General features: G+C 38.1%; 1 protein-coding gene across 1 annotated transcript in view; it reads right to left on the minus strand.

The window, feature by feature from the left end:
• Positions 1-23,830, minus strand: part of ELAPOR2 (endosome-lysosome associated apoptosis and autophagy regulator family member 2) — a 131,905-nt gene that overhangs the window by 10,626 nt on the left and 97,449 nt on the right. Inside the window, exons 13-19 of the mRNA XM_059712198.1 lie at positions 21,347-21,484; positions 18,859-19,122; positions 18,008-18,181; positions 15,868-16,057; positions 14,517-14,613; positions 13,364-13,465; positions 2,866-2,992 (exon numbers count right to left, since the gene is read on the minus strand). Coding sequence (XP_059568181.1) covers positions 2,866-2,992; positions 13,364-13,465; positions 14,517-14,613; positions 15,868-16,057; positions 18,008-18,181; positions 18,859-19,122; positions 21,347-21,484 — 1,092 coding nt within the window. The remainder of the gene's footprint in view (positions 1-2,865; positions 2,993-13,363; positions 13,466-14,516; positions 14,614-15,867; positions 16,058-18,007; positions 18,182-18,858; positions 19,123-21,346; positions 21,485-23,830) is intronic.

A 23,830-nucleotide genomic window follows, 5' to 3' on the forward strand; every position in this document is an offset into this window, starting at 1 on the left:
TTTATGGTTGGGTCACAACATGAGGAACTGTATTTAAAGGGCCAGAAGGTGAGAACCACTGATCTAGACACATCCTTTGGCTATTTTCCTCACATTTCTGATATCTCTGACTTCTGACTCATGTTTTTAAATGAACGTTTAGTTGGTTAATATAATTATAATTGGAATGTTTTCCCCTACAGGCCTCTTCCTTGAGCAGGAGAGTAGACCTGGCACCCTGGACATGTAAATACAATTTGAATGTCAGGCTTTGGTGACTGGTGTGGGGGCGGGTGGGGGGGGGTACACAGATTGCACCCCACTTCCCATGCCTAAATAAGGATGGAATTATTCTGGGTCATCACTACCCACACGAGGTTTTACTCTGAGTTTCCAAAAGTAGATGACAGTTTATTTAAGGCAATGTTTTTCAACCTGCAAATTGCAACCAGTGAGTAATAAAGTCAATTATTTTTGGTCTCAACCAGCAATTAGAAAAATAAATAGATCAAATAAAACAGATTAGAAATAAAAACCAGAGCACAGTGCATGGTTCCTAATATATTTCAACATATGCAGTGACCAGTAGCAACATGCATGATGATTATATTCAGTGACATTAAGTGTCATGGGGCATTACATTTTTTGCTCCTGGTGTCTCATTACATTTTCTGGTGTGTGCTGGTCACTTTATCAACACCCTGACAGGAGGATAACACCACAATGTTTAGTTTGATTTTATATATTTTTTCAGTTAGTAATTGATGTGCAGAAGAATCATATTTATTTAATTTGAGAAAAAGTTTCAACCAAGTCTGGATAAGAACTTTCAGCATTTTTTTCTAAAAAGGACACTAAAATTAAGAATTTTTTCATGCATGATAACTACAACATTTTTGTTAAACTCAGTATGAGTAAATTACTTTTATGAGAAGGATGAGGTGAGAAATGAAGAGGCATATTCCAGTTGAACTGACACATCTCTAAGTGTAGGTAATGACAATAAAGAGACAAATGTTAAGCTTAGTCAGCAAATGTTGACTTCATCTGAAGTGCGTTCCAACAGGAAAACAGACCGTAAAAAGAGTTTATATGGCTTTATTATATGTCCAACACCCAGTGAAAAATGGTACCCTCTAATGTCTAATGACAGTCCTATAAATAAAGCGCTATAACTTCAAAATAAAAAAGAGCCTTATAAACCCAGGATGCTTAACTCTAAGCTCCTCAAATTGTTAAACAAAAAAAAAAAAAAAAATGAAGCTATTGGTAAAATTTCTTAGCCATCTATAACTTAGTCGTTTTATATATTTCTTAGTCATTTTATTAATTAGGAAGCCTTACGCCTTCACTTGGTCACATGTCATCGGCAAACCTGGAAATACAGCTGAAAAGCTTATTCTTCCAGCATGTAGGAACTTTTTGTGAACAAGGTGAGATAAATTAGATGATAAACTCAAAAACATTCCTCTTAGTGATCACACAGTCCCTCTTCAAATCTTTACTACTATCTGACATTTAGAAGTACTGCTTAACACAGCCTTAGAACCTGGTGTAGATTTTTGAGATCCAATTTGATAGGAGCACTTTTATCGCACGTTGTGCAGCTCTGTTAGCTTATATCAGCTATATGTGGAGGACTTGTCGTGTGTAACTTTAACTTTACACGCATCTGGATTTGGATGTATTTATAGAGTTGGGGAAGTGAAATATAAAATGAAAAATTACAAAGGATGGAGCAGGAACTAGGGCAGAAATATAGTGGAATCATTTAAAACTTAAAAGAAACTTATAGCAATAATCTGTAATCACTGTCATTTTCTATCAAAAGGCTTCGGCATCCAAAGAAATCTACCCTAGCTTGTGGACATAATGGAAAACACAGTGAGAGCTGTCCTTTGTATTATGTGAAGCTTATAGAAGAGCAGACTTTTTGAAATATTTTATTCAGAGATTGGAGGTAAACCTACCCACTGACTGAATCACACCCATTTGTTTGCTGTTACAATGGAATACACTAAACAAGACGTATGAGCTTAGAAATGGCATTTATATTTTTTCCAGTTGAACCTTGATCTCATTTGGCAAATATCTTCAAAATTGCATGTTTAACTGATTTTGGTATTTCTCAAATTAAATTGGAAATATGAAGGGGGATCATATATTTCAACATGTCAAATACATCAAAATATATTATTCTTATGATCAAAACATATATTTAAAAGGATCATCTCACCACTATCTGTTTCTAATGTTCTTATCACATGTTGAACAGAACTTCTTCAATGAAGACAGTTTGAGATAAAATTAGAGGAACTGTTGTGACCTATCTTAAACTCCCAATCATTACCTTCCAGAATAGAAATATTAAATATTAAAGAATATTTTAATAAAGGTAGTTGAGATTTTCAAAACTTGAGTTAAACTTGGTAGCCAAAAAAAGGGAATACATCTTAGTTTTTCATTTGCACTAAAAAAATGATTATAAGATAAGTTTATCATAATTTTAGAGAAAAGGTAAAGATGGATTTCCATTGTGAAGCATTAAAAGTATATCATTATCATTATGAGGATTTAAAAGACATCATGTTTTGTGAATCTGAACTTTTCATCCTTACCTACTTAATAATGTTAAAAAAGAAATTGCTCAACAGTCACTATACGTGAGCAACACTGTCTTTGAATGCTCAGTGTAAAACTTCAGCTACCTCAGCATATGGGAGTTTAGCTTCCACACTTGATTTTAAATGCATATTAATGTCACATTAAGGGAACTATAAGCTTTAGCCATGCTCTCAAATCTGAGTTTCTATGATGTAAGCGATGTTAGACTGAAGGACTGTACCTTCATTGACACCGTTCTGCTTAGGTAGATTTGCTCCTTACCTGAAATCCTCTCTTACAGGCGCCCTCAATCTCATGAAAGTCATGCTCTGTGCACAGAGGGCAAGCTTCGGCACTCTCCCACAGGAAGTAAAATGTACATCCATCACAGGTGCCTGCTGGACACTTGCTGAAATAAAAAGTTTAAAAAATAAAGATAGTTTTTGTATCACATTCAATCAAGTCTAATCAACACCTGAGTGTAGACTGTATACTGGGAAGTAATGCGTGGATACCGAGAAAACATACATTAAAAAAAATAACCTATAGGAGACAAAACGACAATGAGATTCCACTTCGCACCGACTAGGATGGCTAGAATCACAAGGACAGATAATAACAAATGTTGCAAGGATGTGGGGAAACTGGGACTTTCACACACTGCAAAGCGTTGAGGGTGCTTTGGAAGAATCTGGCAGTTCTTCAGACAACTAAACAGAAAGTTGCCACATGTTCCAGCAATTCCAATTCTAGGTAAATACCCAAGAGAAATGAAAACATTTTCACAGAAAAACTTGTACATTATTCATAACAGCCAAAATGTGGAAACAACCCAGATGTCCCTCAACATTAAGATGGTGAATGGATAAACAAAATGTGGTATATCCATACAACGGACTATTACTCAGCCATAAAAATGAATACAGTACTAATGCATGCCCCAAATTAGGCGAACCTCAAAAACATTATGCTAAGTACAAGAAGCCAATAAAAAGTTCCATGTGTCATGTGTTGTTATTCATGTCAAAGTCCATAACAGGGAAACTTATAAATGCAAAGTAAGTTAGTAGTTGCTTAGGCTGGGAAGGGGCCTGGGGTTTAGGGAGCTGATTAAGGGTATGATACTTCATTTTAAGGAAATAAGAAAGATCTAAAATTAACTACAGTGATGTTCGCACATACCTAAATATATAATAACCATTGAATTGTATGCCTTAAATGAGTGACTTGTAATGGTATGTGGATATATCTCTATTAAGCTGTTTTTTTAAAAAATTAAAGGAGAGAACGGCACAGGTAATGACAAAAAATAAATAAAAAGCTCGGAGAAGGTTTCTTGGTGGAAGTTATATCTAAACCAAATCTAGAATGTTCTAGAATAGAAGTTAGCCAGAATAGAGGGAAGAAAACAAGGGAATTCATGCCAAAAGGATGAAATGGCAGGTGAAGTGAGAGGAAATTGCAAGCAGGTCATTGTGGCTGGAGTTCCAAGAGTGAGGCAGTGAGTGAGCAGTGGGCAACCAGCATGCCCTGGGTGGTAACCAGAGGTTGAAATTTCTTTTTCTTTTCTTTTTTTATTTCAGAGAGGAAGGGAGAGGGAGAGAGGCAGAAACATCAATGATGAGAGAGAATCATTGATCAGCTGCCCAGGAGGTTGCGATTTCTGTTTAAGGTGATGTGTGTGGGCAAGGTGCTTTAGGGGACAGAATGATACACAGAACCGTGGTCCACAGAAGGTGGGAAAAGACATGAAAACAAAATTGTCTAAAGTGAAAAAACACACAAAACCACCACCGGGTCAATCCATAGCTAATGCTTTTTGCAATCTTGGGTTTCCTTGACCTGACGACGATGACTTCCTTCGAGATGTGGTTACAGCCATCACTCGGAAAAGAAGGATAAAGTTAGACCAGTGCAAACTTAGACACAGTGCAACCACCAGGCAGGAATCAATGGAGACTTTTTGAAACTCTGCTTTCTGATGGGGTGGGCCTATTAGTGTCAACTGGCCACTTTCATTTTAGGGGCAGTTAAACATAGCATGGCTCAAAAATTAACCTGCCGCTACTGTGTAGAGATTACTGAAGTAAGGAAGGTATTTGGGAAAATTCTAGTAGGAATGACTGTTTATGAATCTGTAAAACTAGAGAAATACTGTTCCCTTAATTTGTCTACTACACCCCACTTAAGCTCTTCAGCCTTAACTGGTGCTGAGAACAGGTGTCCTGAAACATTTAAAAGCAAAAAGATAGATACACAGTAATAGGGAGAATAAAAAGAAAAACATCCTTTCAAGTTTTAACTTCAAATGCCAAAACTGTAATTTTCAATCTACCAGAAAGGTAACATTTCACACTCTTAATTAAATATACCATGTTACCTAGAATATGAAGACAAAAAAATTCTATATGCCTAAAAACTGACTGCATGTTACCTACCTATTTTTCCAAAGTGTTTGCGTGCTACAGACTGAGTGAACATGGGCGGAATGTAAACTACCTGCTTCAGAAACAGAGGCCCGCTATTGTCAGAGCGAAGAACAATGGTAAACAGTGATTCTTTGGGAAAATGGCTTCCCTCTTAATTTCTCGGTGTGTAAAAAGGGATTAATACATATATTCAGACTAATAAAAAATGTTTTTTAAAAGGTAAGTGCCATAGATAAACACTATGTCAATTTTAAACATTCTTCCTAATGCCCACCTTCCAGATCAGTAAAAGCAACTCAAAATTGTTCTTTTGGGGAAAAAAATGGGTAACTAATTAGAAAAATTCTTCAAGAATACAATTGATTATTTTCTTAACAGTGACTTGCAATTTTAAAAATAAGGACACTTATGATTATTTAGCAAATATTACCAGCATGCTTTCTTGCTCGAATCTGGCCTCCCCAAATTGTTTTCTATTTTACATTTCCAACACATACAAGTTTTAAAGGGCGGGGTGGGGCGGGGGGGAGAGAGACTGTTTATCTTCAGAAAATAAAAGAGTAGGCCTGCTAAAGTTTGAGAGAGAAAAAACTCAAATCACAAAGAAAAAGAGAAAATTAATCAAAGTTGCAAAAGGCTCTGGAGAGAAGACTTGGGTTACAATTCCAACTGAACTTTCAAGTGATTGTGTTTTTCATGAGTGACTCAACACCCCCTCCTACCATATCATTTTTTGTAATTTGTCAAAAGCGGAATGTCTGCTATACTGCTTTCACAGGGTGGTTATAAAGGATAAAATGAAAGAACAATTTGGAAAAGTCTAAAGCACTTCAAAATATAAAACACTATTAATAATGCACATCACTTTCTAAAGAACTGCAGAGCTACAGGAACAGAAAAAATAATCAAGACATTGAAGTACTTTGTAAGCTGCCATTTGGTGTCAAAATACTACAATGATTCAGTGCATTTCCTTGGTAGATTTCACTTTTTCAAAGAAATTCTTAGGTTAAAAGCAGTTTAATTTAGAATCAATTCTTTTAACCCAATGAATCATTTAAAATGTGGAATATTCAAATTCGGTTCTTTGTTATAAATATGTTTCACAGTTTGAATCAAGCCTTTCCTGTGAAACAAGGATGTATGAAGAAGTAACAATTTTGATGGTTCTTATACAGAAAATGAAAATAAATTTTAAAGAAGAAGAAGGAGGAGGAGGAGGAGGAGGAGGAGGAGGAGGAGGAGGAGGAGGAGGAGGAGGGAGGAGGAGGAGGAGGATGGGGAGAAGAAAGGAGGAGGAGGAGGAGAAGCCGCCACCGCCCAGCCAGAATGTCTCAGTTGGTTGGGCATTGTCCAGTGCACTGAAAGGTTGCCGGTTCAATTCTAGGTCAGGGCACATACCTGGGTTGCAGATTTGATCCCTGGTTGGGGCACTTAGGAGTATGAGAGGCAACCAACTGATGTTTCTCTCCCACATCAATGTTTCTCTCTCCCTCTCTTCTCTCTCTCTCTCTCTCTCTCTCTCTCTCTCTCTCTCTCTCTCTCCCTCTCTTCTCTCTCTCTCTCTCTCTCTCTCTCTCTCTCTCTCTCTCTCTCCCTCCCTCCCTCCCTCCCTCCCTCCCTCCTCCTCCCCTTACCTCTCTCTAAGTAGGTCCTCGGGTGAGAATTTTTAAAAATGAAGGGGAAAAAAGATGCAAGAGAAAAAATATTTTTCTCCTACTAAGAGAAAAACAAAAAGTGAATACTAAGATAAACACTTTATTGCTAAATATGTGAAATACTTTTCCATTTGAAGACCACTGAGTTACCACTATCTCCACCTTCTACCCCCATCTTTCTAGAGGTATCACTAATTGTGCTTCTTTTATAACTTTTGGTCCATGCAATCCCCATAGAAACCAGTGAGTAAATGTTTGGAGACAGGACTAGGGCATGGATAGCTGGAGCATACAAGACTAGAGCTGTACAGGATGAACAGGTATGCTGTGAATTCTAGGTACAGAGACCATCTTATATTCAACGGACAACCAGGCAGGTGAATCTTGATTTGGTTTTATTGATAAGTGAGGAAGAAATTTCCCTGTTTATTTTGCTTTGGGGATTGCCTTACCAACCAGGATGGCACTGGCAACATGTAAGAATTCAGATGAATCTCTTTTTGGGCAGTTATGTCTTCGATTTTAAAGTGGAATATATTTCCTGGGACATAACAGTACTGAGCTATGAGTTATTAGTGTCCTCTTTTAAATGAATCATTGTACTTACAGAAGAATCTCCTTGGTTCATATTATGAATTCATGCAGACAGATCTTGTTTTCTTTGGAACTATGATGACCTAACACTCAGCCTCCCATTAATTGTTTGGATAGTTGATGAAGCAGTGTCTAATTGTTTTGCCTAAGCTTCGTTCGAAATCCAAAGTTAAAACAAATTCATCTACCTTGTCAGTACATTTCTGATCCTTTCTGGAGTTAGTCCCAGGAACTGGGGGGAATGGCCACAGTCTTGTGTGCCTAGAACATTTCTTGTTTGATGTTAGGGCACTAATGTTGCTACACTTCTTTCAGATGGGGCTTTGGTGGGTTTCTTAAGATTCCCAGTAGCCAGAAGACTTTGGAGCCAGAAGACTGACATCCTCTGGGATGGGTGATGCTGTAGTCTTGCCTTGTCATTGGCAGAAACCCATCTTGGCAGGGTCCAGACAATGCTGTTGCATCGTGCTCCAATTTCATTTGCCCTAAGGCTGAAGAGCATACATCGCTTTTGACTGGGTTTGAATGTAAGACAGTTTGACCCACAGCTCTTATATTCAGGGATAGAAAATTCTACCAGTCTCCCGCAAAAGCCTTCTTTTCTAAAGATTACCCTGGGATAATAACCAAAAGTCAGCATCTGATCAAGACCTGGACCAACTACATTAACTGACATCCCCAAGTCCTTTTTATCTATAGACTCTATATGTGAAATAAATGCCTGTCAAAGCTTTACAACCTTATTTTAAAATTGATCTTAAAGTGTTTTGACTGTTCTGTGATATTTTAATATACATGTCTTATGATTACTCATTAATGTCTGAATTGTATCACTTTAATAATTCTGTATGAGAGCATTTCCATTTCTTGATCAGAATGGGTTTTAGATGTTTTTGCTTATGCACATAATGCTTTTATATGTGTCCTTACTTTTTAATGTTATAAGACCATACTTGGTTTTAATCTTTTCAATTTTATTACCTTTTTTATTTAACTTATACAGATTTAGATATCTGTTACTTGTCCATAAATAGTGCAGAGGAAAAAGAACACAAGGAACTCACTAAACCAATCATTATTCTCTTGCTCTTAACAATTTAAAATAGATAGATTTTGGGCTTTAACAGTCCTTCCCCAAAGACCAAAGAAAAACACTAGTCTAGCATCCAATAACTTTGACAGACCCTGAATCAGAGCCTGTGGGATGAACCCTGGCACACTGAACACTGAACACTATCAGGGCAGGACTCTGAAACGTCCCTTTCCTGAGAGACAGTATTCCCGGAGGCTACGCCTACAATGAAGATGAATTTGGAATTTGAAGGAGGTTTTGGCAAAATAATTTTAGGCTGATATATAAACTACCCAAGCAGTTAAATATGGTTGTAAGTGTTGAGAGAGCGAGGATTCTGATTTTCCCTCTAACTCACATTAATAAAGAAGACTGTATTTGAGGAAAGTTGATTCATTAAAGGAAGGCGCCCATAACATGCAGATCAGTTGAGTTATCCCTGGGTAAATGTGATATTTGCTCTGCTTAGCATGCTTCGTTGCAAATCTTTACCGTAAGGAAGTGGAAGGAGGGAAATAAAGAGATGAAAACAGGATGGCACGAAAAGAGCAACAAACACGGTCAGGTAACCAGTCCGTCCTGACTGTGCCACTTGATAACTATACAATGTGGGTCTTCCCCGTTTCCCACTGTGAATAGCAAATGGGTTTTGACTTAAGGATCTGTAATGTGCTATGACATTTCGATTATCCAGTAAAACTGGTTCCCTCTGTCTGTTTTCTAATAAGGCTCTTTTATAACCTTTTCACTGAAAGACATCTCTCGTTTTCGAAAGCACTTTAGACACAGTGCGTAGGTCCAATTATTCCTAATGAAAGGAGAACCTTCAATTCCTCTAACCACCTGGAATCATGATTAGAGGTTTGGAAAGCCTTTCAGACAGAGGCTGGAGGGGCATCTATTTAGGGATATTAGTGGCCTATTGTGTTAGCAATTTATTCTTTGGCCAAGGTACAAGCTGCACTAGATAATCTCAAACGTCCACTCCAGCTCTCAGATTTCGTCTAGCACAGACATCATGCTGCTAAGTTTTTATCTAAAATGTCTCACACCCTCCAGACACTTTGTGGAATTAGAAACCAACTGCATTTGCCAAACCAAACAGACAGGCTGGTGATTCAACTGCAGATTAGCAGGCGGTCTGATAATTTGCTGCTCTCTCTAAATTCTCCATGAGCTACACAGAGAGCACACATTTCTCCTTTTCTCCTGCCTCGTTCACTGTCTGTTAAGACAGTCTCATTTTTCTCAGGGCTGGGGGGGTCTTGTGACATTTTCCCAGGTTACCAAGACACAGTGCTGGGGGGTGGGGGGGTGGGTAGCATCCTTTTCTATCTGTCAGCCTCCCTTCTGAGAATTCTTGATCAGTGTGAGAGACTTCTCAAGGCAATTGCCTGCTTAGCACCTTCCTCTCTCTCCTGAAGAATTTAAAGCCCCCACCCTCAAGAAATGCAAATTAAGTCCTCTTCAAAAGTAGCTTAAGTATCTGGCTTTGTAAACATTTCTTTACCATTAAGAGGAAATCGCAAATCTTTATTGGCCTTGCTGCTAAAGAGAATTCTAATTTTCTCAGAACAAGCTTCTGCTTCCCTGCTCTGATCCCAGAGCTCCCCCTTGTGCCCTGATGAGAAACTGACTCAAGAAAGAGCTAAAGGTCAGCACATTTAGATTGTGGGGTTCAGGCAGTTCCCCAGGGCAGCAGTTCTCAAACTTCAGTGAGCATCACAATTATAAAACCCACCCTGTAAATCATGACATTGTAAATTAGCTTTTCAGAAACTAAAATGCAGAACAAAATTTGAGAATCTGTCTCAGAAAAAAAAAAAAAATCTCTACAACATGGATTAAGACCAGTATTTCTCAAATTTTGATATGTATCAGAATTACCTTGTGTTTTTAAAGGCATTCCTGTGCTGAACACTCAGAGATTCTTTACATGTTAGGGACGGTCTAGAAAATGGTTTTAAAATAGACACACCAAGGGGTTCGGCTGCAGGGGATCTTAAGAAACCCTTGAAAAGACAGTTAAGGTTCCTAAGTAGGAAAACAGACTAGAGGTCAAAGCAGAAACTTAATGTCTCCTCTCCTCACAACAACAAAAAAAAGTCACTTAACATCATGAGATTATTTTTCATTATTACTTTAAAAACTCAAAACCTATTTCAGGATAGTTAAAGAGAGATATTTTCTAAAGGATAGACTAGTCTTTTAGCAACATTATCTGCTCGATGCAGAGATCTGGAGGAGGCTTCACAAGTCATCCATACAGACTCCTAGAGGCTAGACCCAAGGAGGTTAGTTGCTAGGTCCAAAAAGGACCTCAGAGGTGCGTCACAAGTCATCCATACAGACTCCTAGAGGCTAGACCCAAGGAGGTTAGTTGCTAGGTCCAAAAAGGACCTCAGAGGTGCGTCACAAGTCATCCATACAGACTCCTAGAGGCTAGACCCAAGGAGGTTAGTTGCTAGGTCCAAAAAGGACCTCAGAGGTGCGTCACAAGTCATCCATACAGACTCCTAGAGGCTAGACCCAAGGAGGTTAGTTGCTAGGTCCAAAAAGGACCTCAGAGGTGCGAAAGAGAATGAGCAATCTGCACTCAAAGCCATATCAGAGAACAGTTAAAGACTCTCTGATCTGCTGCCTGGACCTTAGCATGGACGCTAGCCCAGAGATCTTCCACTACTTGCTATTTATGATACTTGGGGGGACCAGAATGAGTCATCCCAAGATATGCCTCTGTGATATGCAGATTACTCTTTAAGCTAAAGGCACTTTTAGCTTCAGGCTCAAGATAAACTTTGGCCCCTCCCTTTACTATCTATAGGGCAGGGCACACTTCTATTTTCTAAAAGTCTGTTCTGATGGCCCTGCAATGACCCTTTGAAGACCCCAGGGTGCATTACCTCATCCATCACTCAGGATGACTTGGACCTCAACCGCCCTCTCTATCTCTGAATCTCTCCTGTATGTGGGGTTTCCACACATATGTATGTATTAAAGTTGGTTATTTTCTCCTGCTAATCTGCCTCAAGTCTGTTTCATACTAGTCCAACCTGAAGAAACTTGAGTTCAGAGCAAAGTTTGTTCCTCCCCCACAATGCCCTTGAGCAGTAAGCGCCCTCTGTTTATCCCACTGATTGATATCTATTACCTTTTATTATGTATTTTCATCACATTCTTCGCTCAGAAAAGGTGAAAAGAAAATTAAGTCATAGATCTATAAGAACCAGAGAAACACAGCTGGTAAGAGGTGAATGCTAGAATGCCTTCGTGCCCAGAAATAAGCCTCAGATACTGTTACCACGGTAATTATTTCCAAGATGCCCAAGTAATTGAGACAATGCTTAACCACTGACTTCCAGTCCTGATGTAACATAAGCAGGATAACTTAAGATCTCTCAAGGGCTAAGTGAAACTATCAAAAATAAAATTAAGTAAATTATTTTCTTTAAAAAACATACACTTTGATAGTTTGATGAAGGAAAATTTGCAAACTACAATCCAAAGGTACCTTAACCCTAAAAAGATTAGGATAAATAATATACATACTGAACAATGAATAACTGGGAAGAACAGAAATCAGGAGACATTTAAGTGTCACTCTTGCATGAAAGCAATCTTTATTTAAACCATCGGTTCTCAACCTGTGGGTCGCGACCCCTTTGGCGGTCGAATGACCCTTTCACAGAGGTTGGCTAAGACCATCCTGCATATCAGATATTTACATTACGATTCATAACAGTAGCAACATGACAGTTATGAAGTAGCAACAAAAATAATTTTATGGTTGGGTCACAACATGAGGAACTGTATTTAAAGGGCCAGAAGTTGAGAACCACTGATTTAAACTGACAGTTCTTCTGAGTCTATGAAATTTCTTCCTTTCTCCTAGTGTTCCCACGCAAAGTGGATGTATGAAACAGATCGAGAATGTGGACAGCTGTTGCCTCAATGCCAATCAGTTAAATAAACAGTATCATGTAGTCTCTAGGTCACACTCTGCCTTGGTGATTTTGCCACCATTAATCAGAAAACTCAAGAGTTAGAAATGGATCATTCAAATTATCCACCCTGGCCCCATCCCCTTGAGGAGGAAACTGGTCTTGCAAGCTGTGTCAGGCCATAAAAACTGTGAACAATGCACCGCCCTGGGGGAGGGTCGTTATCGCTGGCCCCAGGACAGATCATCGGACATGGCCTGGGGACCCCCAACACCTGGGGGCCTTCCTGTCAGCCCATGAAAGGGGGCGGAACCATATCTGCAAGACAAAGACCCCAGAAGGTTATAAAAAGCGAAGCCACTGCATGTTTCTTCACTCTGATTTGGGAATTATTCCCGGAGTCCACTAGTGTTAATAAACGGGGTCCCTCCCTTTCTCTAGGAAGCATGCTTGGTATTTCTTTGGTCTTCTGCAACACCCTCACAGAGAAAGAAACTATGACTCAGAGGTTAGATTATTTAATCTAGATTACCCCAATAGTTCATTATTGATAAAGAATGATCACCCAGAAAAGTTCCTAATCCAGCTCTCAAAGAAATTAAGGCTAAACAGTATGAACAAGTACAAGGATAGAAACAGTATAACTATATATTACCTAAGCAATTTTTTAAGAGATTTAGACACTCAGGCAAACAGTGGAGAATATATTGTTGAGGAGACTGGGAAATACTAAGATGGAGCAAAACCTCTTTTTTAAATATTTTTTTATTTATTTCAGAGGAAGTGAGAGGGCGAGGGAGAGGTAGAAACATTAATGATGAGAGAGCCAGGAACCCGGGCATGTGCCCTGACTGGGAATCTAACCATGACCTCTTGGTTCATGGGTCAACACTCAACCACTGAGCCATGCCCGCTGGGCACAGCAAAACTTCTTAATAGGCCCTCAGTGTAACCTACAACCAAAATCTACAGTCTTCTGTTCTCTGCTTTACATCCATAGAGAATATGTTTTAAAATATTAAGATACTAGAGTTTTGCTTCCTCATAATACATACAAATGTAAATAATCATTTAGAATAAGGTTACCTGGGGACTGAAATCACTCCAGCTCCTGGTTTAGTAGGATTACATCTCATTTTCACCGCAGTTGACCGGCCATTAACACAAGATGTTGTAGTTGCAGAAGACCTATCGTAAAGCACGTATCATTTTAAAAAATATATATGACACAGATTACAAAGACAAAAATATCCTCCATATAAAAACTCCTATGCTATATAAACACGTGGAAAAGGAATCGAAGTTCACTACTTTATAATTTTAATACAAATTAAGCTCATTTTCTTTTACTGACTATAAAAAGTTTACTATTTTCTCAGGTAAAGTGATAAGCTATTATCAAGGTGTTTAGTAAAGCTTCTATAATTAAAATCAAAATTATAATCAAAAGAAATTTTAAAGGGAAATGCCAGGGTCTTATTTGCATCTACTAGGGTTCAGGAATCTGAAGAAAAGGCTAAGAGCGCAAATTAATAAAGAGACTAGACATGAAATATAAATTTGGGAGGCATTTTGCGGGAGTCAGGGGAGGCTTAGCTTTACTAACTAAACTCCCCAATCTCCAGGCCCAAGGCTTTTTATTCCCACATTTTGCCCTATAGCAAAGCAGATATACGTATCAAAGGTAAGGTTTGGTAAACAGTAAAGGACCATCAGGTTGGGGGAACTGCCCTCAGCTGTCTGGCAGCAGGCAATAACATGTAGATCTTCAGCCCTGCTGAAGCCCTAAATTCCATCAACCTTCTGATGAACTTCTTGCATTTATGACCTGCTGGAATTAGCCTCCAGCAGGGAAAAATGTCATATCCACTCAGGCTGATGTTTAGTTGTATAACTTATAAATAAGTACTGCCTACACAATAGAGGCAGTATTGCCTAATTTAAAATATTATATAAATTAGGCAAAATATAAATTATATAAAATATTATAAATTAGGCAACATGTAATATATATATTTTTTATATTTAAATATAAAATATATATATGAGCAAAATTATATGAGGCTTTCAAACTATTCCATGTTTCCTACTTTTTACTAAGTCTTTTATTTAAGAACCAATTGCTGATTATCTATTAATTATAAGCTACTATGCTGGCACCCTGAAGTGACATTCTTTTGATTTAAAAAAAAAAAAAAAAAAAAAAAAAACTGTCAAGGGAAACAGCATCCTCACTTACTTGTAAAAGAAATGCACATCTGGTATTTGGCTCGGTGGAACTGGGAACATATCTTCTTTTATATTAATATTTTGCAATGTGGTTTCAATTGTCACTCCTACATGGCAATAAAAAAGACATTACTGAGCAATATGGGAAAATTAAGTTTATTTAGTCTCTGTATATCTGAATAGAAAATAGCTTTACTTTGAACTGTCATTTTAGCAGAAATATTGTATTAAATTAATATGACAATAAGAAACTTTCCACAGTCTATGGGGGAAAAAAAAAGATTCTATACCCTAGTTTTGTAATTTTGCTTAAGTCACTTCACTTCCTTGGCTCTTATGTCCTGAATCTGTAAAATGCATGCAATAATCACAATATCTCTAAAGTCCCTTCCAGTTCTAACATTTGAACAATCCACTATTATACTTCTCAGCCTCTGGTGAGTTTTGTCGAATGAGCTGGGCAACTTTGCTAATACAGCTTTTCTTTCACATTCATTACAGGCATATTTGACCCAAAAAAAGATTCTTGTACCCTAATAATTTCCAAAAATAACTCCAAAATTTGCTTGATCTAAAAGTAAGGCATTTTTTCCCTGAACAAAATGATAGCAGAGCCAAAATGCAAGCAATAACAGCAACCTTTGCTTCTGACACAGCTCCTATGCCGAGCACAAGCTCAGTAACTGACCTTGGTGCTGAAAAGTAAAGCTCAATTCCTCTAGAACCCATAGCAATGGTTCTCAAATCTGGCTGCATATTAGAATCATCTAAGAAGCTTGTTAGATTTGTTAGATTGTTATGTGCCTTGTTAGGTTCCTAAGCCCCACTCCAAAAAAATCTCATGAATTTGATCCCTGTGAATTACTAACAAGAACCTGAATTCTTCTTAAAATATTCCTATGTTCTTGACACCACAGAGACAGACAAGCAGATGGGGAATAAAACTCAGCACATTCACCTTTGCTACTTGTCACCAACTTACTTCTGGTATGAAAAAACATGATGAAAACTGATGACAGATATTATAATTTAGGTTTATATTGTGTCTGTTTACTGTTCTTCTTTTCTTTCTAGTTTTGGTGTTTTAAATTATTTTGTGTCTTAAACTCCTAAAGGATCTGATATAAGGCCAACTCTCAGAAAAAACAAATCACATCTGAGTCAATACATAAATTCAGAAGTTCCTTGTACTCACTGAGATTAATGACTAGACCTCACTTGTAGGGGCTTTTTAACCATGTCACAAAGTGATGATTTAGGATGACCTGTGGGCTTTAATCATCGATGATAAAAACCAATGCTATGACAGGTTATCAGTACCCTAGGTTTATACATGCATATAGGAACGAAATGAAGCTTACCTAAAAATGTGTCTGCCAGAATGATGGATTGTGATGATAAAGCTGCTCGGAAACCCTTACTTTCAGAAGGAATAATAGTTGATTGGCATACAAATGCTCCTACCAGATTCGTGTAATCATCTGAGCCTGCCACCACGTCCTTTACTGTAAAGTCTGTTATATTGTTGGTACAGAGAGCCATCTTCTCCCCCTAGGAATATGAAGTCATAAAGAAGTTTTATTGGGGGTCACTCTCTAAACTGGATCTCAGCCAGCCAGTAACTCGAGTAGGGCAGTGGTTCTCTCCTCACCTCAATCTTGATTTATTAGATCTGGTGGGAGGCCCAACCACCAGTATTTTTTAAAGCTCTTAAGGCTATTCTAATGTTTCAACCAGAGGTGAGAGTCACTGAGGTTATGATGAATATACTAATTGAAGGCTGCATTCCTCCTCCAACTGCAAGCATCATTTGTGGTGGATGAAAGCCATCTAACATAAGGAAGTATAAGTCATCTATGAACTCTTCAATTCATAGGATAACAATGCATGCAAAGAGACCAGAAAACTGTTGATGCCAAGAAAGACTTGCACTTCATAGGCTGATGTGTGCCAGAAAGGTGATGTGAAGGCTGAAGAAGAAACATAAAAGCCATATTTCCACAGAATCCTAAGACAACATCAAAATTGTAAACAGTTGGTCACAAGTGTCTTTATTCACATACTCTTAGATTCAAGGACATGTATCTGCTCAACTACACAGTAAGTTTAAGGGAACACAAAGGTTTATTTTCATAATCATTTGGAGGATAGTTGGGAGATACAATTTATAAAAATTGGAAGACTCTTTAAATATAATATGTTTAAATATACTATAGTCCCAATGCAAAGGACTATAGCTTGCTCTATTATTTCTATGAAGAAATGTACAAAAGAAAATAGGAACGTAGTTTATTGGTCTTAGATGTAGAGTGTGCACACGTGGGCATAAAGAAAAGAATCAAGATTTCACTTTGTTAATGCAGCTGGTAGTCCTAACCTATGAAATGTTTTCCCTCCACCAAGCCTTCTCACCACAATACAGGTGCAACATATTTTTACTAAGCTCAAATTAAATTGTTGAAGCCAAAAAGAGAGAAAAGTGGAAAAGAGCAGAAATACACTACTAAGGAAGGAAAGAGAAAGTCAACAATACACAGAAAGGAGTGAGAATATAAAGTGGGGAAAAAGAGAAAGAAGAAGAGAAAAGATGGCAGAACAGACCGTGGTAATACAGGAATAAGACTAAGAAGAAGTGTGATATATAATGGAATTAATTTCATTCACTGCTTAACACACTAGTAAACATAATAGATACTTAATATTTATTATTGAGTAAATTGAGGAACTAACCAACTTAGTACATAAAATTAGGACAGGACAAATGCCATGCCATGTAAAATTTATAGATTTTTTAAGAATTTATATGATCATTAAATCTCTATTTTCTTTGTACAAAGTTTGGCACAGCCGTCATAATGAAGACCATTATTAGATAATCAGGAATTAATATAGAAAGAGACATGGTGGAAATCCCAACCTTGTATGCCCTTAAAAATATTGAACATAGAGTCCTGTAATGCTCCCCATTACCAGTGTCAGTTAAGGTCTGCTTCTTCCCACAGAAAAGAAAACCCCATTATTTATTAGCAGAGGCTATCTGATCAACTGACATGTGTCTCCTGCTTAACTCCTTTTTACTTCTGGATCAACTGTCTCTTGGAAGTCTACTTTTTAAGACACAAAATTGGCAATATTACAAACAACAGTAAAATTTTCTCAAACTAGAACTGCCTGCCTAAAAAATAGGAGAGATGACAAGCCTGATCCACTTTTACACAAACGAAAGATCCTCAAAGCACTTAGACCATTGCTCCAAGGTTTAGGGTTCAAGAGACTGGATGAGTGCTTTGATGGGCTGAGAACCAGGCAAGGCTGCCCCTGGTGGAGAAAGCTGCCAACCAACACGCTAGGAGGCAACAGAGGACTTAAGCGATCAAAGCTCAGTTTCTGACATGTGGGTGTCAGTTTCCATAGAGATTTTACTGGGCCATCCACATAGGAAATATTACCTCACTCTGAGTTGAAATATAGCTCCATCTCACCTCTGCAGCCAGAACTCACCTCATGCCCACACAAACTAATGTTGAAGAAATGGAAGTATTTTGTTCCTTTGGTGGTAAAGCTGGGGCCATTCATTAACGAGCCCACGCTGCTGAGGTTGCTGAAGTCATAGTGCAAACTCTGATTTTCTTTCTCGTGGTAGAAAAAGCAGTCACTATAGCAAGCGGAGTGGTCCTTTGATTAAGATTAAGAAATGTAAAAAATTTTTAATAATATAGCAGGAAAGAAAGTATTAGTTACTATGAAAAATGTGTTTCAAAAAAAGTCCTAGTTTAAGATCTATTTCAGTAATTTCATCTTCATCATAATATATTTTACCATACTACTACAGAGAATTTCTCTAAACTAACTCAATTTTCTTAGGCAAAGTTTAGAAGATTCAGAACTTTTCAAAGTAGTTATTCCAAGGTTAGTATCTTGTAGAAAGGTATGTTCACAGTCAAACGTCCCTGTTATGTCAGTTTAAATAGACAATAAAACTGCTTTCTCCTTCATTCAAAATGTAGCATCAACCTTTGCCCTTATAATATTATAAGACACACTTGCTGCTCTCTGCATGTTCCTATTGCCCACCTACAGAGGTTGTTTTCTTGTCCTGCCTTAACAGAACCACAAGAAATTTAATGTTTTTGAAAGAATTCTTATTTGAGTGCTTTTCTTAAAATTGTATGTCCCCAGAAACTAGCACTTACATGGAACATATTAACCAAGTGATCAATAAATGTAAAAGGAGAGAAAACGAGAAAGAGAGTGAAAAAAAATCATTTGTAAATATCACTAACAACCTTGTAGCTCCTAAAAAAACATTACAGGGAACTTCTGAGTTTCTCTCTTAAAGTAGACTCACTTACCCGAGTGCTTCTACTCCCAGGCCCGCACGGAATACAAGCCTCCTTGCCATAGACCTGATGTATGGACAGGTAGGTGTCAGGTGGACACTCCTTGCACTGGTTGGTTTCTTTCTCAATGTAGTCGCCTGGGGGGCAGGGGACACACGATGAGCCCGACTGTTCAGAACCGAGGGCACAGGCACGGCATGAGGATGCCACCCCATCAACTGCATTAGTGGCAGTGATAGAATAAATCTTCACCATGTCATTGATGAACCGTCTATTCTAAAAAGAGAGCAGAAACTAATGACTTCTGCTTTGGGGCTCATTGGACAATCAAACTGCTTTATGTTGATATCACCATAATAAGCAGAGTGCTCCAGCTTTATAGTTTATAACTGACAATGGATCAATATTATTGGTTTTTTTGCTGTTATTTTTTAAAACATATTTTATTGATTTTTTACAGAGAGGAAGGGAGAGGGACAGAGTTAGAAACATCCATGAGAGAGAAACATCGATCAGCTGCCTCCTGCACACCCCCTACTGGGGATGTGCCTGCAACCAAGGTACATGCCCTTGACCGGAATCGAACCTAGGACTCCACAGGCTGACGCTCTAGCCACTGAGCCAAACTGGTCAGGGCTGTTGTTATTTTTTCTTTGAAAATCTTAACACTGGAATGTGTTAAATCCACAATAATGGAGTCCCAGGAGTTTTGTCACAGTCACCATAGATATGTCATAATTGGTACTAACTCGGGCGTATTTTATAGACTTTACACCTAGCAGAATTAGCACGGTTTATCTCCCAGTTACTCAAGATAGGAACCCAAACAATAGATGCCAACAGCAGCCGTGGGCAAACTACGGCCCGCGGGCGGATCTGGCCCATTTGAAATGAATAAAACTAAAAAAAAAAAAAGACCGTACCCTTTTATGTAATGATGTTTACTTTGAATTTATATTAGTTCACACAAACACTCCATCCATGCTTTTGTTCCGGCCCTCCGGTCCAGTTTAAGAACCCATTGTGGCCCTCGAGTCACAAAGTTTGCCCACCCCTGTGCCAACTGTGTTGGTGGGCAGAAGCCATGGACTAGCCTTGGAAGACTAAGACCCCGGCCCTTACCCTAACGCTGATTGTGCAATATTGATGCAATCATGTGACCTCTTGGGGCCTTCCTCTCTTTCTCTTTCTAGTACTTTTCCTAACCAAGATTCTTTGTTTTCTGCTGAAAGAATTTGCAAAGGAGAGCAAGAATCTGTGGCTTCTTTATACTTTTCCTTACTGAGATAATGGATCAATTAAGATCTCATTTTCATCAAGCAGTGGGCATCATCCTATCAGCACAGGGCAGCTCTACTCTAGACTAAATGTTCTTTATGTGGAGCAAAGCAAGCAAAAAGAAGGCAAGGAAGTACCCCTAGCATGTTCATGCCCTGCATAATGGTAATCTGAACACTCGTAAATAACAAAATTGGAGGCCAGTAAAATCTGGGGAATGGGTTCCCCAGTGAAAGCCTCAAGAGAAAATGCTACATCTGCCACCTTAGCTTTTGAGGCAGCTTCTGAACTCGTGGTTTACCTTGTTCTCAAGTTGGGAAGTTCACATCTTTGGAGATTCACAAAAACAATAATCTTGCTACTATTGAAACATATAATGGGATTTACTTAGTGGAGGATGAAGGTCCACTCTAGCAGGGAAAGAGGGTAAATAATTCTCTGTGTTAACCCAATCCTGTGTCCACACACATTCTCCAGGCTATAAAAGAAGACATTACTGTAATCCTATATAATAAAAGGCTAATATGCAAATTGACCAAACTACGGAAAGATCGGTCGTTATAATGCACACTGACCAGCAGGGGGCAGACACTCAATGCAGAAGCTGCCCCCCCGGCGGTCAGTGCGCTCCCACAGGGGGAGTGCCACTCAGCCAGAAGCCGGGCTCATGGCTAGCGAGCATAGCAGCGGTGGTGGGAGCCTCTCCCGCCTCCGCAGCAGCACTTAGGACCCCTCAGGGGTCCCAGACTGCAAGAGGGCGCACAGGCTGGGCTGAGGGACACCCCCCCCCTCAGTGAATGAATGTCGTGCACTGGGTCTCTAGTGAAATTATAAACCAACATCTGTCAATGCCTCCTGAACAAATGCCTGATCATTCAGATGAAGAGGAAGGACGTCACCAGTCTTTTCAGAGTCTCAGAAAGCTTTAAAAGTAAGGTTTTAAATAGCTACAAAATTAGATGTTCTTTCTCTTAAGCTTCTAGTAACTATAATTGTTCACAGTGTAGAACAGTTCAAAGATCCACTGTATTATTCCATTTCATACATTCTTGCTCTCAAAAAATAACCATTTTTATACCAATCTACTCCATAACCAAACGCTTGGTTCCACATCAATAAAAAGCGATCTTTTCTTTCAGGAGATTCAAGTGACCACTTTCTATATATCTCCACTGGAGCATCATCTTTGTATTAAAAATAATAATAATAACTTGGAACTTACATCTTGCCCCTGGTTAGTTCTCTGGAATGCCCATGTAAATGTAAACGTTGCATTCTTGAAGATGATGTGGGTGTAAGCTTGTTTTTCTTTGGTTCCACCCCATGATTCCACCACGTTGGTACTTTTTCTATTAATATCCTTAAAAAATATACACAGAAAAGCATAAACTCAGTATTAATACACATGTGTATTCATTAAAATTATGTGTTTGTATTTACAGCATACCCTGCAGGGTTTGTAAATATTTATCTACAGAGATGTAACCCTATAATTAATTCTCAAAACTTCCTCTCAAATCTACACAAGCACTAGCTTAATAATTACAATATATCAACCACACTGTCAATGTAACATGAAAAAGGTCTCAAATCATAGTATGTGTAAGGGGGGGTTGTGTGTATGTGTGTGCGTGCGTGTGCGTGTGCGTGTGTGTGTGTGTGTGTGTGTGTGTGTGTATGCATGAGTACGCGCATGTAGGGGTGTGAACTTCTACCTTGGAGAAATATACTTAGAAGAAGAAACATAATTCCTCAAACTTCTCACAGTGAACTTCATAAAATGGCAAGGCTTTCTATTTTTATCTTTTTCCTTGGGAGATGCTGATAGGCAGCTCTTACATAGAAATTGTAAGTTCTCCCTGTTCTATACTTGCAACTTCCTGGCTTACCCAAGTGCAGATTAATCAGAATGTTATTTTATGTTCATGAAATATTCTTTTTGATAATGCTTTAACTTCAGTAGGATTAATTTGTGTAATATTTATTTCTGATTTTCTTGGTTAAATTCAATATTTAGAATACCATACAAATGTGTGATATTCCAACAAATATGTCATCATTAACATGGTTAGAAAGCAAATAATGTCAGACAAATAATGTAATACATATCTAATTAATTAGAAATTAAAACCAAGACTAATCCTGAATTTTCTTATTAGCCTTTCCTGCAGAACCCCTAATACATGACCTAGAATTCTAAATGGGCTTCTGTGAATTACCTGGGATGTTAACAATATGGTGGCATAAGCTCAATACATGTCTCTTTTCCTTCTGTGATATAAACATAGGAGTCAAACATGTTATAAAGAAATCAAATCTGCTATAAAGAGAGGCATGTTGAGTTCATGCCACAGACAGAAGCAACAAAATGTGCTTTTCATACATTACAGAATTCCCACATTACTAAACATTCAAATCATCATACATGCCATTTCCTAAAAGGAGTTCATAATATGCAGATAAGTGCTCTGTAAATAACATTTCTCTGGATGTTTATTCCAATAATAAATTGAATTTATTGCATTACTACAACTAACACTTTATTTATGTAAAACACTACACAATTTTGAGAGTATTTTTATATGCTATTTCATTGATATCTCAAAAAATCCTGTGAGAACACCAAATCACACACAAAGACAGCTAACAGATTCTGCTATGAGCTAAAACTCCAGTTTTGCTTTATCAAAATGAATAATTGTAAAAACTATACTTAGTAGTGTTTGTTCAAATGAGAAAGATCAAAAATACATATATTTATACATTCACATAACCAAAAAAGGGTTTTCTCAAAAGGCTTTCAGGAGCACACTGGAGAGAGTTGTTCATTTTACTTAAAGGAATCAAAGAAATATTCCCCAAAGAGGTAAAGTTTGAGCTGCCTTTGAAGTATGGATAGGTGTTCACCAGGCAAAACAGCATAAGGAAGAATGTCATTCAAACCTAGAGTAGCAAGGCAAGAGAAATTAAAAAGTACCAGGTGCTCCACTATCAAATTCAGGGTGTCTAAAAAGGTGTGAAAACTCACAGTAGGTTTAGTAACAGAGGGTAGGCAAAAAGTAGAAAAAGCCTTACAGAGGCCAGGCTAAAGAATTTTAAGTGTATTTATAGCTATTGGTTCTCAAACTTTAGTGTGTATCAGAACTACCCTCAAGGTTTGCTAAAAGTAGAGAATGCTAGGCCCCATCACCAGAGTTTTCCATTAAGAGTAGGATGGGGCTCAGAAATGTGCATTTCTAACAAATTCTCAGGTGATGTTGGTTCAGAGACCACACTTCAAGAACTACTACCACAGGCAACAAAAAGCCACCAAGAGTAAGGGGGTAGCTTGATGTGGATGCCTCTACTATTATTTTTATGTTTCTAAAGATAGTTTTTTTAAAAAAAATATGTTTTATTGCTTAAACTATTACAAAGGATATTACATATGTCTCCTTTTTTTTTCTCCCCTTGACCTTCTCCTGGCCTCCCCTACCCCCCAGTGTCTTATGTCCATTGGTTATACTTATATGCATGCATACAAGTCCTTCGGTTGATCTCTTACCCCGCCCCTGCCCCCAACCCTCCCGGCCTTCCTGCTGTAGTTTGACAGTCTGTATATTTTGACAGCAGCATGGATGACAGAATGGAGATAAGAAGAATGAATAGGAGACTACTGTTAAAAGATAAAGATAATAGGAATGGCTCTGAGAATGAAGAAGAACTA

The sequence above is a fragment of the Myotis daubentonii genome, chromosome 10 (assembly GCF_963259705.1).
Source record: "Myotis daubentonii chromosome 10, mMyoDau2.1, whole genome shotgun sequence".
Classification (NCBI taxonomy): Eukaryota; Metazoa; Chordata; class Mammalia; order Chiroptera; family Vespertilionidae; genus Myotis; species Myotis daubentonii.